Source organism: Pseudochaenichthys georgianus, chromosome 4 (genome assembly GCF_902827115.2).
Source record: "Pseudochaenichthys georgianus chromosome 4, fPseGeo1.2, whole genome shotgun sequence".
NCBI lineage: Eukaryota > Metazoa > Chordata > Actinopteri > Perciformes > Channichthyidae > Pseudochaenichthys > Pseudochaenichthys georgianus.
Window position 1 is genome coordinate 24106943 of NC_047506.1, and position 15028 is coordinate 24121970.

General features: G+C 42.2%; 1 protein-coding gene across 3 annotated transcripts in view; it reads left to right on the forward strand.

The window, feature by feature from the left end:
- The first annotated feature begins 5777 nt into the window (after positions 1-5777).
- Positions 5778-15028, forward strand: part of syde2 (synapse defective 1, Rho GTPase, homolog 2 (C. elegans)) — a 48021-nt gene continuing 38770 nt past the window's right edge. For 2 of the 3 annotated variants that reach the window (XM_034080764.1, XM_034080766.1), the window contains exon 1: positions 5995-7955. In XM_034080764.1, the coding sequence (XP_033936655.1) occupies positions 6635-7955 (1321 nt within the window). In that variant the 5' untranslated portion in view covers positions 5995-6634. Of the gene's footprint in view, positions 7956-15028 lie in introns of all 3 variants that reach the window. The other variant, XM_034080767.1, reaches the window with a different exon arrangement.

Sequence of the window (15028 nt, forward strand, 5' to 3'; positions counted from 1 at the left end):
ACTGTATGAGCAATGGCCAGCGAGTTCACACCTATCAGTGTTTTAGAGCCTTGCTGTCAGTCTTGTGGCTGGACATTTCCCAGGAAATACAGGTTTTGCAGTTGTCTATTCTTAGAATCATGTGGAAAACATCAATTCAGGCTTTTTTTTTGGCTTCGAATTGTTTCTCTTTGATATGATATCTACAGCATTCCTGGACTGTAGCCGCTTTGTATAATAGAGATTGTGTTACCAGAGCAGAGCCTGTTTGGGTTCTACTGAATGTCACACATGGCTGACCTTATCTTCATTTAATAATAGAGAAAATCTTGGTCTTATGTTACACTGAGCAATCAGAGCATCAATCACTGAAGTATAAAAAAGCCAGCAAAACACTAAAAGTCTAAGTAAAAATAAAGGCTTTACATTCCGTTCACCACTGGAGGTTTTGAACTATTGAGACTTAACTAAATTGGGAAAGATGTTCAATAGCTAGGCGTGTTTCCTGGTCCGGTCAGAGCTATATGGTCAGTCACACTAACCGTTCATCACCGTGACACATTTACTGGAAGGTCAAGACCTCATGATAGCTATTGAGCATTCAGGGACTTTTACTGAGCGGGCTGGCCACAGCTGCTGCTATCTGACTTATGACATATTCACACAGTCAGCACAATTTCACAGCTTGTATGTTAATTCAATTATGCCTGTTGTCTGGTGCTGCAGGAAGAATACCTTTCTCAAGTCTTTGTCTTAGATCGTAAAAGACAACAAGACTTTGAGTCTAAATACTATAATACTCCAACAGTAAATGCTATAATGCTAGTAGCAAGTAAATTTACCAAGTTCATCACCTTAAATTATGTTGGCAGCATCTTAGCATGTCATTATTGGGCAAATTGGAATGTTGATGTAATATCTCAACCACCAAAGGCAGTAGAACTTTCCCTTTAGTGACCCTTCAAAACCAACAATATTTATGACCAATGGTTGCCACAGAGAAAATGTCAGTAAAAGATTCATGGATAATTCTGGATGAAAGAGGTGGGCTGAGCGACATACAGGAATTGCAATGGATAAAGCCACGGTTCTAGTGTGTGGCCAAAAGTTGAAGGATTTGTTCGTGTTGCATACACTACCCCATGCCTGATGCTGGTTTCTACCACACTGCCTGGCTTGTTGACTTGCCCCCAAACCTTCCCTCATGCTTGGATTATTTTCACATGAGGAAAGGCACTCAGAGAAAAAAACGTTCTTTGGCAGCTCCGAGATGATAAAGTACAGTAGCAAGAGACAAGCAGTCTGACCTCTGTGTGTGTGTGTGTGTGTGTGTGTGTGTGTGTGTGTGTGGTGTGTGTGTGTGTGTGTGTGTTGTGTGTGTGTGTGTGTTGTGTGTTGTGGTGTGTGTGTGTGTTTGTGTGTGTGTTGTGTGTTTGTGTGTGTGTGTGTGTGTGTGTGTGTTTGTGAGGTTGAAGTGTGGGTGCAGCGAGTTGTGTACGTACACAAGAATGATTATGAGAATGAGATAAAAACTATACGGTGTAACATGACTGTGTGTCTGAATGTGTTCCTGACCAATCAAATCCATTCATAATCGTCCAGGTTACAGCAATGAGTCGTCTGATTAATAATGTCTTAGAACTTAATTTATCGTTTTAAGTTATCTTTTTAAAACAAACATGCCAAACATTTGTTGTTAACAGCTTCCCCAATGTGATGATTTGCTGCTTTGCTCAATGGTATATCGCAGTAAAATGAATATCTTTAAACAGAAATTGCACCCTTGTTGATATAAATGTCCAATTCATGATAACAACTAATCATGAAATTGATACCAATAAATAGGATTAATTCTAACTGTAGGAAATAGACATTATTTTTAAGCTAATGTTGATAATTTTCCCTGTGAAGATTTGAAAAGTACCCCCTTAGACATGTATAAACGTGCTGTAATCTAATATAAGGATTTCTTGTTTTTCCCCTTAAACATCAATGTATATGGATACAAATATGTTAAATCTTGCTGTCTTGATTAGACACTGGTGTGGACAAAAGATGCATTTTTCCTTTAGATTTTTTTCTAAATTGTCAAATATGAGTGATAGCTATGGCAATAATGTGACTGGAGCGTAAAGCAGCAGGCCCTTGGCAACACTATACCATCTACAGAGATCATTCAGACTGATTTATACCCTGAGAAAGGCTTGTGTCTTAGGACATAAATTGAGTTGCGGTGTGCATTGAGAAAAGGGAAGGCCCATAAACCGGTTGGGACAGAGGGAGAGAGAAACAGAGAGAGGGGGGAAACAATGGGCTGCCATCAGGAGGGAGAGCCACCAACAGCTGCAGAGCCCTGTATACCAACACACACTCATGAGCACACACATATTACTTTCCTTTCTGTCTCTCTGTCTCACACACACACACACACACACACACAACACACACACACACACACACACCACACACACACCACACACACACACACACACACACACACACACACACACACACACACACACACACACACACACACACACACACACACCACACACACACACACACACACACACACACACCACAGAGAGACAGAGACAGACAGACTTCTTCTTCATACACTTGTCAACAGCCATCTAAAAAGGGGCCAGCTAAGCAGATGTTCTGCCACTGCCTTCACAAAGGCACAAGTACTATTAGAGGGAAAATAAGGGGGACAGACTTCCTCATTATATCTGCGCTGTTGAGTTAGCATGCAAAGTCTCTTGGACAAGTGCTTTATTTGCCGGTTTAACTCAGTTTTATGTTAAATTTAGTTAACGTAGTGAGCTGTCACTGCCGCAAGACCGGTATCCGAGACATCTTGGTTCCTACCGAAGCATGGCATGTAAATATTAACTTTCACAAATATATAGTTGAATTTTTAAGCAGGCAAAAAATGACCTAAAACATCTGGCCACTGCAGTTTTTAAGTATACTTATATGTATTGAAATAGGTAAAAATTGTGCATCAGTTGTGGACCATTTCATCGTGGATTATAACATGTTTTTTTCCGGCACCATTATTGTGTACTGGGCATTGACTTAACTATGCTCATGGTTTTTGTTGTGTTTTATCTAAAATCAGTGAATCACTTTTTAGATTCGCAACAATGTAATAAAGTTAAAGTTAATACACTGGTTATCGCTTCTCAAAAGTGGATATTTGCTGTTGTATTAGTCTCTACGTTATTACATTAAAGATGTATGTGTTCTAAACTGCTGGTTAAACAAACGAGCAATTTCAAAAGGTTAACTGGGAAATTGTAATTTCACCTACTATTTTCTGAATGGGTCAAACGAATACTAAATAAAGCAAAAATACCTCAACATTTCACTCCAAAACAGCACTTAGGTGTATAAACCACCCCCCTCTTACGAAACAGTTTTCCCTTTTGCCATACATCAAAGCCTTGGCTGCTTGTATAACCTCAGGTACTAAGATATCACACAACAAGATCACATTGTCAGGAATGCAAGACATTTCCAGCATGAATACTGCACTAATAGATGTTATTTTTCAAAAAGATATCGCTCATGCCCCGCAGTGAATGTGTTGAAAAATGGTTTGTGTCCTTCCTTAGGAACAGAGCCTGTTTTCCCTAACGCCCTCTCCTCTCCCCCTTGCTCTCCCCTTGTCTCTCTTTCTCACACAAACACACACCATGCAGCCTGCAGGTTTTGACCTGTAAATAACTGCCCAGACAGGGTCTAGTCAGTCAGATGGGGCGGCAGGCCGAGGCGTCGGGGCCTACATGGCTCCTGCAGAGCAATAACAGATGCTTATCATGTTTTACTGAGGGTAGTGGTGGTGGAGGAGAAGGAGGGTGAATGTGGGCCCCCGTCGATGAATGGGTCTGACAACAAAATGCCCTCAATCATGGGTAGACATATAGTACCTTGGAAAAAACCTGAAATAGTTTTGCCTGGAGCAATACAATGGAGTCATATCCACAAAGAGAGAGGGGGGAATGTGTGTGTAGATTTCAATGTAAATACGTGTGCCTTAAAGAGGAGGGAGAGAGCGCATGTGCACTCTTACAACCCACTGCAGCTTTTCAGCAGCTCATCCCCTGGCACATTCCAAGTAGAGGCAACCGCAAACAAATGGCTTAAGGTTCAAGTGAAGTATGTTTCATTCCTTTCTCTGCTGTCTCGGACGCTCTTAAAGTCTCGGGTTGGGCCTGCGAGTAGGGACAGGGGTTAGATACAAGGTCAAAGAGGAGAGGATTACTCAAGATACACTTCAGATAAAAGTGTCAGTCCGATAATCGGCAGTGATCCATCACATCGCAGGCCGTGCTTTTAGGTGCGGGCTGCCATTGGAATATGAAAAATTGCCTTTGTGGTGTGCAGTAATGATGATAAGACTATGAAAAGATAAATGCATTATGACACACACAATCCGACTCATTTTTAAAGGGTAGGAAAAGATTCAGAGCCATCACCAGCCTCCTCATTGTGTTTCTCTGCAGAGGGTCAAGCCACATTCTCCCCTGAGACGGGAGTCATTTTCCCTGCTGTTTGCTGGAATGCCTTCCTCACAGCTACCAGTGAAGGTGGTCATTTGCAGTCCTGCGTCACTGCTCTACAGCTGAATTTAATTCACATTTCGGGGAAAAATATGTGTTGAATTTCAATAGAGAGGCTGGAGCCGCCTTTCCCTTACACATCACATACTGTTCCAATGAGATTACACTTTCTTACCTATGTTACTAAAAAGGAAAACATCCTCAAATGCAGAATGTAAATATACACTTAAATACAGTATAATGTCAAGCCAGCTGGCCTTAAATGTATTTGTATTTAGTGCTACTGTATACTTCTTCTCCATTGCATATCCAAGCTAAATATTTTACCATTGACTCTACTGTATGTATTTTAAATACGGTTAGATTTCAGATTAAAAGCTTCATGTTAATAGTCAGTTTCTAAAATAGGATGCATTGGCAATGTAGTTAAAATGCTAAATACAAAACTGACAAAGGGGCCATTATGTAAATTGTTCCACCTTGATACTTAAAAGAACATTTTGCTCATTCTTCTACTTTATAAACTTGATTACAACACATTTATTACAAATACTACTATGTTTAACTTTAATTAAGTAAGATACCTCAATACTTATTGCACCATTGTTGTAGTTAGGACTGCAGGTACATTTTTGGATCATTTTCTTTAATTAATTGCAGATGTGTGGACATTGAGTGACATGACTTTAATTTTATCAGCAGGTTTAATTTGTAAAGTGAATAGCTGATGATTAATTAGGCCTATCTGCTTCAATTAATTGATTATTGATTCATTGTGTAGCTCTTAATAAAATACTCACTCCAGTAACCAATCATAACTGTAGTATTCACTGTCTTGCATTTAGTTCTTAAATGATAAATTCCCTTAACTTTATTAATGAGGAGGAGAATAAACAGGCGAAAATGTAATCCTAAAGCTTTTTCATTTATTATAAGAAAATAATGTTTCAAGCTAAATAGCCAACACCTTATCGTTTCAGCTCCTCCGTTATATTACTGGTTTCTTGATTGTCAATTAGGCCTATTATCTCTAAATATATTTTGCTGTTGGACAAAGCTCAGGAAAACATTCCAAACAGGCTATCTGAGCTCAGTTGCAAACATGAGGAGAAGGTGAGGTGAGGCGCTAGAGAGAAAGAAAGAGAGAGAAATTGAGAGAAATCGGGAAAGGAGGGGATGAGGGCAAAGTGTGTGTGAGTAGAGCAGAAAGAGGGAGGGAGGGAGAGCGGTGGTGCAGTTTAGCAGAGACAGCCAGGAGTGAGTGAGGCGACAGAGCGGAGGTGACAGCGGAGAATGGAGAGGAGCCCGTCCGCCCGGCGAGCTTTGACCGCGGCGAGCGAGGAGAACCCACTCGGCCCTTTCCTTCTGGAGCCAGCGTGCTGAAAGAAACCTGGAGGAATAAACTGGGGGCAAAGGAAAGGAATGGCTGATCCTCTGCGGAGGACTTTACTAGCGAAACTCCGGGGGAAGAAATCCAAGAAAGGAGCGACAGTCGGCGGTGGATACGGCTCTGCTGCTGCGGCGAATGGGGGCCGAGAAGGTAAAGAAAAAGTTTTGCAAACGCAGCGATACTCCGACGAGGCTCGCCCGGTAGTCTTGCTCACAGAGCTGGATTGCACGACAGAGAGAATGAGTACGTACGAGAATTGTGTTGACGGTGCGATGGTGCAACAGGGGGGGTGGTAGTAGTCCGCGAGGGTCTCGCAGCAGAGTTGCCCGGCGCACTTCCCCAGGAGCCGAGCAGCGGGGGCAGGGTTCGGGTTAACGAGGAGCTCCTGGGGGTCTCACTTCAAAGAAACGCGCAGTTTGGGGCACTTGAGGTAGATAGGAGCCACCAGGGACCCCGATCCACTGGCAACACCGTGTTATCTGCGGGGGTCCCGCTTGGTGGACCGCATGTCCACATAAAACACTTCGTCTCGGTGCCGCGGCAGTGCAGCGTAGGGGACTCAATTGGGTTTGGAGACAATTCAAATTACGTTGTGTGCCGAGAGCCGCATACCGGGGTCAGTAAACCGCCAGAGGCCCAGGTTATTGCTGCTGATAGGGATGGGAGGGAGCCCAGAGACGGAGGATATTCGCGGCACATGGCAGACACTGAAGTCGCTGTTAATGAACACAACGCAAACTGGAGTTATGACAACAGCCAAACTTTGGGGACAGACTTGCCAGTTTGCGCAGCACTTGACTATACACACTGTATGTCAAGGAGCACAGAAGAAAACATTGTAATCAGAAATATAGAGAGTTATGGGCCGGAGTATGCAGGGGACATGCGAGGGACTGCAGGCAGTCTGCAGAGCCCGACGTTTTTCCCCACAGAGTTAAACATATGCGACATTAACATGGCATCCATGTGCGCCACAGAGACGTCACTAAGATACCCTTTAGATAGTGAAGATGATGATTATTATGATAATGAAATTCTGCCTTTTTATGCAACGATCAGAGCAAAAAGTGATGGTGACAAAGCAGAGGTTACAGAGTTGTCTGGTCAGGTTAAAGGACAGCTGGATGACAGTAACAGTGCACAGGAAACTGACAGGCTTAGAAACCAGCTGAAAGAAGCGTATTACCTTCTAATAAATGCTATGAACGATATCAACCTGGATGTCCAGCAGATTAATGTTGGTTTAATTGAGCAGCAGGCCACCTCTTCATGTAGTAGCCACTCCAGGGATAGCCTGTGCTCGAGGTTGTCCGCCAAAAACATGGACAGCGACTCCTGGTCATCGGGAGGCGACCACAGCCCACAGCAGGTGTCTGACGCTGACTCACTCCTGCTTTGCCTCAGTGGGAACTTTGAGTCAGGCCTCAAAGCCAGGCTGAACAGTAAGAGTATGGTAAACCTGTCCCTGACTAAGATAAGACCCATGTTACTGCGCTCTGTTAGTGATGGAGGGATCAGGTGTGGTCAACCATCACTCTGTGTTAAAGCCCAGACATCCAGTGGGGATAAAGGGGCCACAGAGACAAAAGAGGCTGAAGGGGTTAGAGCAACTGGAGTAGGTGAGCTCTCCAAACCTCAGGTGCTTCACAACGCCGTCAGCATTGATGAGTTACAAGAAGCTGGCGGTGATGACGAGAGCAGCGGCTCAGTCAACAGCCTCACGGGTTCTTCAGACAGCAACACCGAAGCATCAACAAATCAGGGTGACAACAACAAGCAGGAGCCGACTGATGCCCGAGTACAGAGAGCCAACTCTGTCAACAAGGGCCACGGTGTCACTGTCAACAAGATGCAGGAGTGGATGCACAAGGGCCGTTTGCTGTCCTCTGAGATGAAGCAACGCATTGAGGGCTCATCTTTGCCGTGCAGCGGAGGACAAAGCCAGGACCGACCCTGCTCTCTTGGTAACCGAGGGGTTACACCTGTCAAGGTCAAGTCTCCACGCCAGCATCAGCCAGGTAGGAAGGCTACACGGAGTGGCCTCAACCCCCGTGGATCCTCTAAATCAGAGACCTCTCACCCTCCTTCCTCCCGTCTGATTATTGTCATCCTCCTCCACTCATAGTAAACTCAGTCTGGTGGCGGTTCACCCTGCACTCCTCCTCTTCTGGATGCAAAGCAAAGGGACGAGACACCTCAGACCTCTTTGCTTTCCTTTTTAAGATGTTCTAACCGGTGGCGGGTTCTGTCCTTCAAACTAATTTAGGTGCATTTTTAACACTAAATTAATAGCACATCAGGTTTGTTGGTCGGATCACTCACAGTGTAGTTCAGTAACAACTAACTCCCTCTCTCCTCCGGTAGCTCATGTGGTGTTTTCTGTGGTGTCGGTGGTGGGTTGGTTTATGTTTGTGTGTTTGACTGTTGATGTGTACAAAATGCCAAATGATGTTGTGTTTGTGATGTAGTGCAAAAACAGGAAAACATCTGTATCATGAAACCATTTACACAGCGACATGTTACACCAAATCAGCTTTTTAGGGGTTCAAAACGCAAATTAAATGTGAAAAAGTTATAGATTATGTGTGCAACTGCATTGGTCAAAACCTTACCCAGAGATTATTCTACCACAATGTCCATTTAGAAGCTCATCTGGTGCTTTCAATCACCATTCTGCCACAGCACTTCTCTTCCATGTTGGCTCGAAGTTCACTCTTGACAAAATAATCTTACCACAAGCTGTGTTATCCCACATATTGCTCATTAACTGATTCACCACCTTTTAGTAACCTACACTACATTGGGTCGCATTTTACATTTAGTTAAAATGTCACTATGAACAGTGCATGCTTTTATAACGAGTTGCTCCTTTCGTCCATGCTGACCTGAGTTGCCTGCAAACAAGGCAGGTTGCCAGTTCAATCAGGATTCGGAAACTGCCTGTGTGGAAAACTTTGTATTGACATTTGTTGCGCACGAAGATGAAAATAGACCTGCTTTGTATGGATGCAAAACATATGACCATGTTTTTATTTTACCACCGTTTTGTATCTGTGCAGTTTTAAATGGCAGTGTGAGTGTTGTTCTGACAGTGTTTTCCAGAGTTAATAGATGACCTGCCATGTGCGCAGGCTGTTGTTGACTGTCAGTGTTCTGTGCTGCTAGAAATAGAGTGTGATCTCAGCCTAGGCCTCGGTGTTTGACTTCCAGCCGCTGTTGGCTCATGATAGCTCCATCTTTTACTACTCAAACTCTTTCCTGTGATGTGTTTTTGTTCAAACAAAGACGTGGCTCTTCTTTATATTAGTTTCCAGGGTCCCTTTCTCCCTTGATTCTCATTTTCCCCCTTTTGCTAAGCTTTTCCCTCTCTGTCACTGAACCTTTCCACAGCTGTGGCCAGAGGAATCCGAAGCAGGAGAAAAGCCACTGCAGTTAGTGTGTGTGTGTGTGTGTGTGTGTGTGTGTGTGTGTGTGTGTGTGTGTGTGTGTGTGTGTGTGTGTGTGTGTGTGTGTGTGTGTGTGTGTGTGTGTGTGTGTGTGTGTGTGTGTGGTGTGTGTGTGTGTGTGTGTGTGTGTGTGTGTGTGTGTGTGTGTGTGTGTGTGTGTGTGTGTTCCCTGGTAACTTGCATTCTAAAGAGACTGGATTGAATATTTAGGATGCCATTCCTGTTGTTTAACTTGTTTGCGTTGTGTCACTTAGTTCCTCGCCATGAATGAACAAAATTAAGGGCGATTAAGCATTTATTAAGGTCGGCCCTGGGCTTATCTTGCCCCCGTGGGCCTCTCAGCGCCTCACAAAGAGCCATTTAAAGAAAAAAAAGAAATGCCAGAGCTCTCAAAAGCTCCAGTGAATTGCTTGTCTTGCCTGCAAACTCTTCATTGAGTGTATGACTCTATTCTAAATGTATGCAAATATTGATATACTTCTGACTTTCTAAAAATAATCCCTTCCCCTGAGAGCTTCTTGGAAAACAAATTTCACAATATTGACTTGATTAGACAGCAGCTAATTTATTTCTGTTTTGACTTGTCCTTTCATCACTGTGTAAAACAAATCATGTTGATTATCACCCACAGTCGAGCGTGTCACTCCATTATGTCTGTGTGTGGGTGAGGAATATTGTGCACATGCATGTTTGTAGTTGCTGTTGGAGGATCTATAGTTGTGTTGTGCTGTGCACAGAGCATTGGCTTGCCGTAGGCAGTATCCAGGCATCATGTTTTGGCCAAACCTGAACTCAGAGTGGTGTGTCAGTCAAAGCTGATGTTGACACTGAACCATAGGCACCACAGACAGAGCAGAAGGAGATTCACTCCTTCTGCTCTGTTTGTGATATTCTTGTCTTTTATAATATATATTTTTAAACTATGGTCGAAGATAGAAGATCCTGTTTGCATGTCTAGAAACACCCTCTACTTTGTAGGAGGAGAAACAAAAGGTGTTTGTTTCTCCTAAAAACAGGTTTTTATGGCATCATTCACAATACATAAACTAAGCTTGTTTTGTTATAAGAAGATCGATACCAGTATCACAGATGTTGCCAGCAGCTGGTTAGCTTAGTTAAGCAATACCATTCAAAAATACATTTTTTATATACATTAAACAAATGAGAAATGACTTGTTAATCAGAAAGCTTCAGAGATACATTATGTTACATTTGGACAGACCCCTTGCTAGCTAGGTTGTTCTTTAGTTTCCTGTCTTTGTGCTAGGCTAACTGGCTGCTGGTTGTCTTCATGTTTATTTCCCAAAAAGGTTGAACAAAACAACCCACCAAATATGAAGCAAAGAACTTGTCTGGAACATTTAATATAATTTAATCGTTTATTTGAACCGGGACAGTGCACATCGATGAACACTTTAAAACATAACAATGCTTACAAGCGTAAATGAGCCGGATTTGAGCTTTAAGCTAATTTCCATCCGCAGTCCCCTCACATACAACATACAAGAACATGACATTTATATACATAGCAAAAATAAATACATGACAAGCAGAAAGAGCATGAGCAGCATACAAGCATTTACCACATGGCCGTACAATGTAGCAGCTACGACATATAAAGTGCAAGATAAGATAAAAGTGCTACATAAAGTGCAAGAGGAGATACCCCTGTGTAAAAGTGCATTTAGCGATGATTACACATCTGTTTGTTGCTCAACCATTCTTTAAGTTGTCCTTTAAAACTATTGAGAGTGGGACAATCCCGTATCTCAGTTGGGAGGCTATTCCACAATGAGCTGCCTTTGTACAGGCACACACTGTAGTATTGCTCAACATTTTGATTACATTCATTCTTGCTTACTCAGGGTATTCAGACCTTAACAATGCAGGTGTAGATAAACCTGCCGTCAAGTCATGTTAGAACGATATGGCGTTTGGTTATCTTTGTCGTGCCAGCAACTTTATTAGTGAGCTTCAGAGTTTTCTTTTTTTTCACATAAATTTGTCTTGTCTGTATTGGGACAGATTTATGGACGATAATGGCTGTAAAGACAGATCAGGTGATGGATGAGAAACTAGAGGCATCTGGGTTCATACCAGAATGGTTTATGGGATGAATGATTCACATGGCAGTTCAGCAAAGAGTTTGGGAAAACACTAGTTACTTGCTCTGCAATTTCAAAGAATTTCAAGATGAATTACCAGTACAACAAACTGAATTGTAATCATTATTTAGGATGCATCTTCATATCTGGTGCTACTGCACAAATATTTAATGAAGGACATTTCAATGACTTGCCTTACTTTGCCAGGGTTCAGGACATCATTTGGTCCCACTGTGTGTCCTTGAGCCTTTTTAAGATTGTAGATTTTCTTTCAGTGTTTTCAAACAGAAACAATGAGACAAGTCAGAAGATTCACTGAAAGACCTGCAACCTAAAATAATGGGTTTCAAGCCAACGTTTTTAAGAGGAAGTGGCATTAGCGTGAGCAGGCTGCCAGGACGCTTCAACGGGATGCAAGTGTTGACATGTGATGCAACCCTGGATGATCTCGTCCCTGCATTGGTTTGAAAAGAAAATCTACACTGAGAATCATTATTAGCATATGAATGAGTGTCAACAGGAATGTATGGCACAGAGCTGAAGATTCCCTCTGAAGGGGGAGCCTGAATCTCTGTATACAAAACAAAGTGTTGTCTGTGTGAAGGAGAAAACTAGATGGTGTGTGTTTTGCACTTATCAAAAGAGGAGCCTCCATGAGCAAAAGGAATTCAGGAAATGAAAGAAAAGCCTATGGGAAAGTGGATCTAGTGTTTTGTCTTAGAGTAGAGGAAGATCCAGGAGATTAAGACATGAATATAATTGGGTTTACTGTCAGGTTCACGTGGCACAGGTCCACACCAGTACAACCAGGAATAACACTTTTTTCTCTTTATGTTTGCATTCCTTTCAGCACCTCAGACAAACCCATATCGCTCCTCCCTGTACACCTCTCCCTCTTGTTCTCTTTATATTCACACACTGACATGCACCCTTGTATTATGTGCTCTAGCCATCTGTTACCTTCAGGTCAGAGGTGTGTGTGCCCTGAACACATCATCTTCATGCCATCGGCGCATATTGAGCCAGGCTGTTTTTTCTCAGCATCGAAGATATCTCCCCTCCTTTGCTTCACATTGTGTTTATATGAGTTTAATAGGTGCTTGTGATGGTCATCGGTCTTTCACAAAATAATAAAACCACAGATGCCTCTTTTGCTTTCTTAAAAGGAATCTTGTCATTTGTGATAACAACGTTGGTGGTGTTGCCTCCAAGTGTCTACAAAAACGCCTTTTTGATTTGGTATTTCAACACTTTCTAACATGGCATCTTATAAAAACAGTCCCCTATACTTTACTATATATTGCACTATAATAGTTGTTGACAAAAGCAGAGGCTGACATTGTGTCATGCTGAATTGAAAATGATCTGGGTTTGTTATGGTTTGATATTTGATACCAGTGAAAAGGTCAAAACTAACTAATTATCCAATCCATTGTCCTGCTGTTGCTTTCTCCCTTGGAGGAGTGTGATGGTGCAAAGAGACGATGGTGAGGCTGTGAATTTAGATCTGAGGTCTGGAATGCTGCTCGTGTCAGGACATGCTTCTTCTTCCAGTTATGAAAGACCCCTTAAAGAAGATGGCATGCTGACAACAACTCCATGCACAACCTTCTCACCTCTATAATCTCACGTTGCCAGATCCAGTGTAGGCGGCAGAGTCTGCCATTTTTGGATCCGTCTTGGTCTTAAAAATATTTGTTCTACCTTTTTCCCACAATGTAGTTCATTCTTCCCCCCAGCTAGTGTTTAACATTTTTTAGCATCAGTTTGCATCTGTGTGTATGCCTCTAAGTGACTAAGTGTTTTTAGGGTTAACCCTTATTTGATTTGATTGGATTTGAGTTGGGAAGAAACTAAGGATTATGGGCTAAAAATATGCTAGTTATATTATATTACACTACATTTAGGTTTTAAGTCATTCTTTTGTCAACTCTTCTACAAAGCTACTTTATATAACAAAACAATCCATTCCAAATCCAATTACAATAAAATGTACTTTGTTGAAGGTTTTCTCACATATTTAAGTAACACACAGTTTTAGACAGTGTTTAAACGGTAACGAGGAACTCAAGGCCAGAAGAGCTGAAAACAAACCACCACAGCAGATTATAACTTCCAGTTGATTCCTACACATTAACTCATGTGGCGACTCAGTATAGCAGCAGAAACATTCTTCATGTTTCACTCAATAGTCAGCACATGTTAAAGCTACTGAGCTCCAGGTCCTCAAACACAACATAATCCAGGCTAATGCAAACACACAGCTGGCTCACGTTTCTGGCTGGAAACCTTTCTTAAATTAAACAGAGCAGAAAGAGTAAAGCAGGCGAAGATGTGCTTTATATCCAGACAGGCGGTCTGTTTAAATTAAAAGGAAACTGATGGTTTTTGTCTTGTAGTTCAAGCTGGTATTGTCTTTTTTTTCAATTCAGAATGCTTCAAAAGTGACTTCTGTTCTTAGCACGGAAGGCTGTTCTATGAACTCAGTGTCTCATATCGGAGCGCAGAGGAATGGCATCCTAACAAAAGCAATTTCATCCCACTTTATGTCAGCCTTTCATATTTCTCAAGTGGGGGAAAACAAGTAGAGAACAAAAAGTTCAAGATATGTTTTGTTGTGGTGAGAAGAACTCTAAAGTTGGTGTTTGTAAGATTTTACATCATATGAGATGGCAGTGAGTTTCTTCATAAAGTCGCCCTGTAGATCACAGGAGAGCAATGAGAGAAGGACTGGTTGACTTCCAGGGAAAAATAAATCCCAGTAGAGCCCTCTGCTCTCTCTGTGCCGCGTTCAGGGCTTTGTCAATAAAAGCAACCAAGCTAAACAAAAACTGAAAAAAACGTAGTCTCAATCGACTGAGTACAAGTTATGCAATTTGAAACCATGTGATGTGTTATGAACTTCAGCTCTCTTCCCTTCCCTCTGGATTAATCGATAAAAATAACTTGTGGTTTATTCTGACTCATTCACACATTTTAATTGCACAGTAACACATGCCCTTACTAGATGCCCTCTGTTAGATTTCGATGTTGTAAAGTGAAAATATTCCCAAGTCTATAATTTAGTGGATGTACCATGGCGTGCTTGAAAAAGCATTTCCTTGAAGAACGAAGAAGTTGTCATTATAGCATGCGAAGGGGCTCGTCTGGGAGCCGCAGAGGATCAAAACAGTCTTTTACATAAGCTTACATGTTAGAGCAAGACCCTGCACTCAGCACCTCACTCTGCCCGTCACACACACACACACACACACACACACACGCACACACACACACACACACACACACACACACACACACACACACACACACACACACACACACACACACACACACACACACACACACACACACACACCACACACGCTGAAAGGTTGTTTTTCTCTAGCCAAATCTACTCATCATCCCTTGTGAAAATAAAAGCATGTCAGATTATTTGCAAAGGTGATTTTTGAGTAAAAATGTAAACAAAAAATTCTTACAATCTGAAAAAAAACACCCACATACTTTACATACTTCATACTTCACATACATTGACAC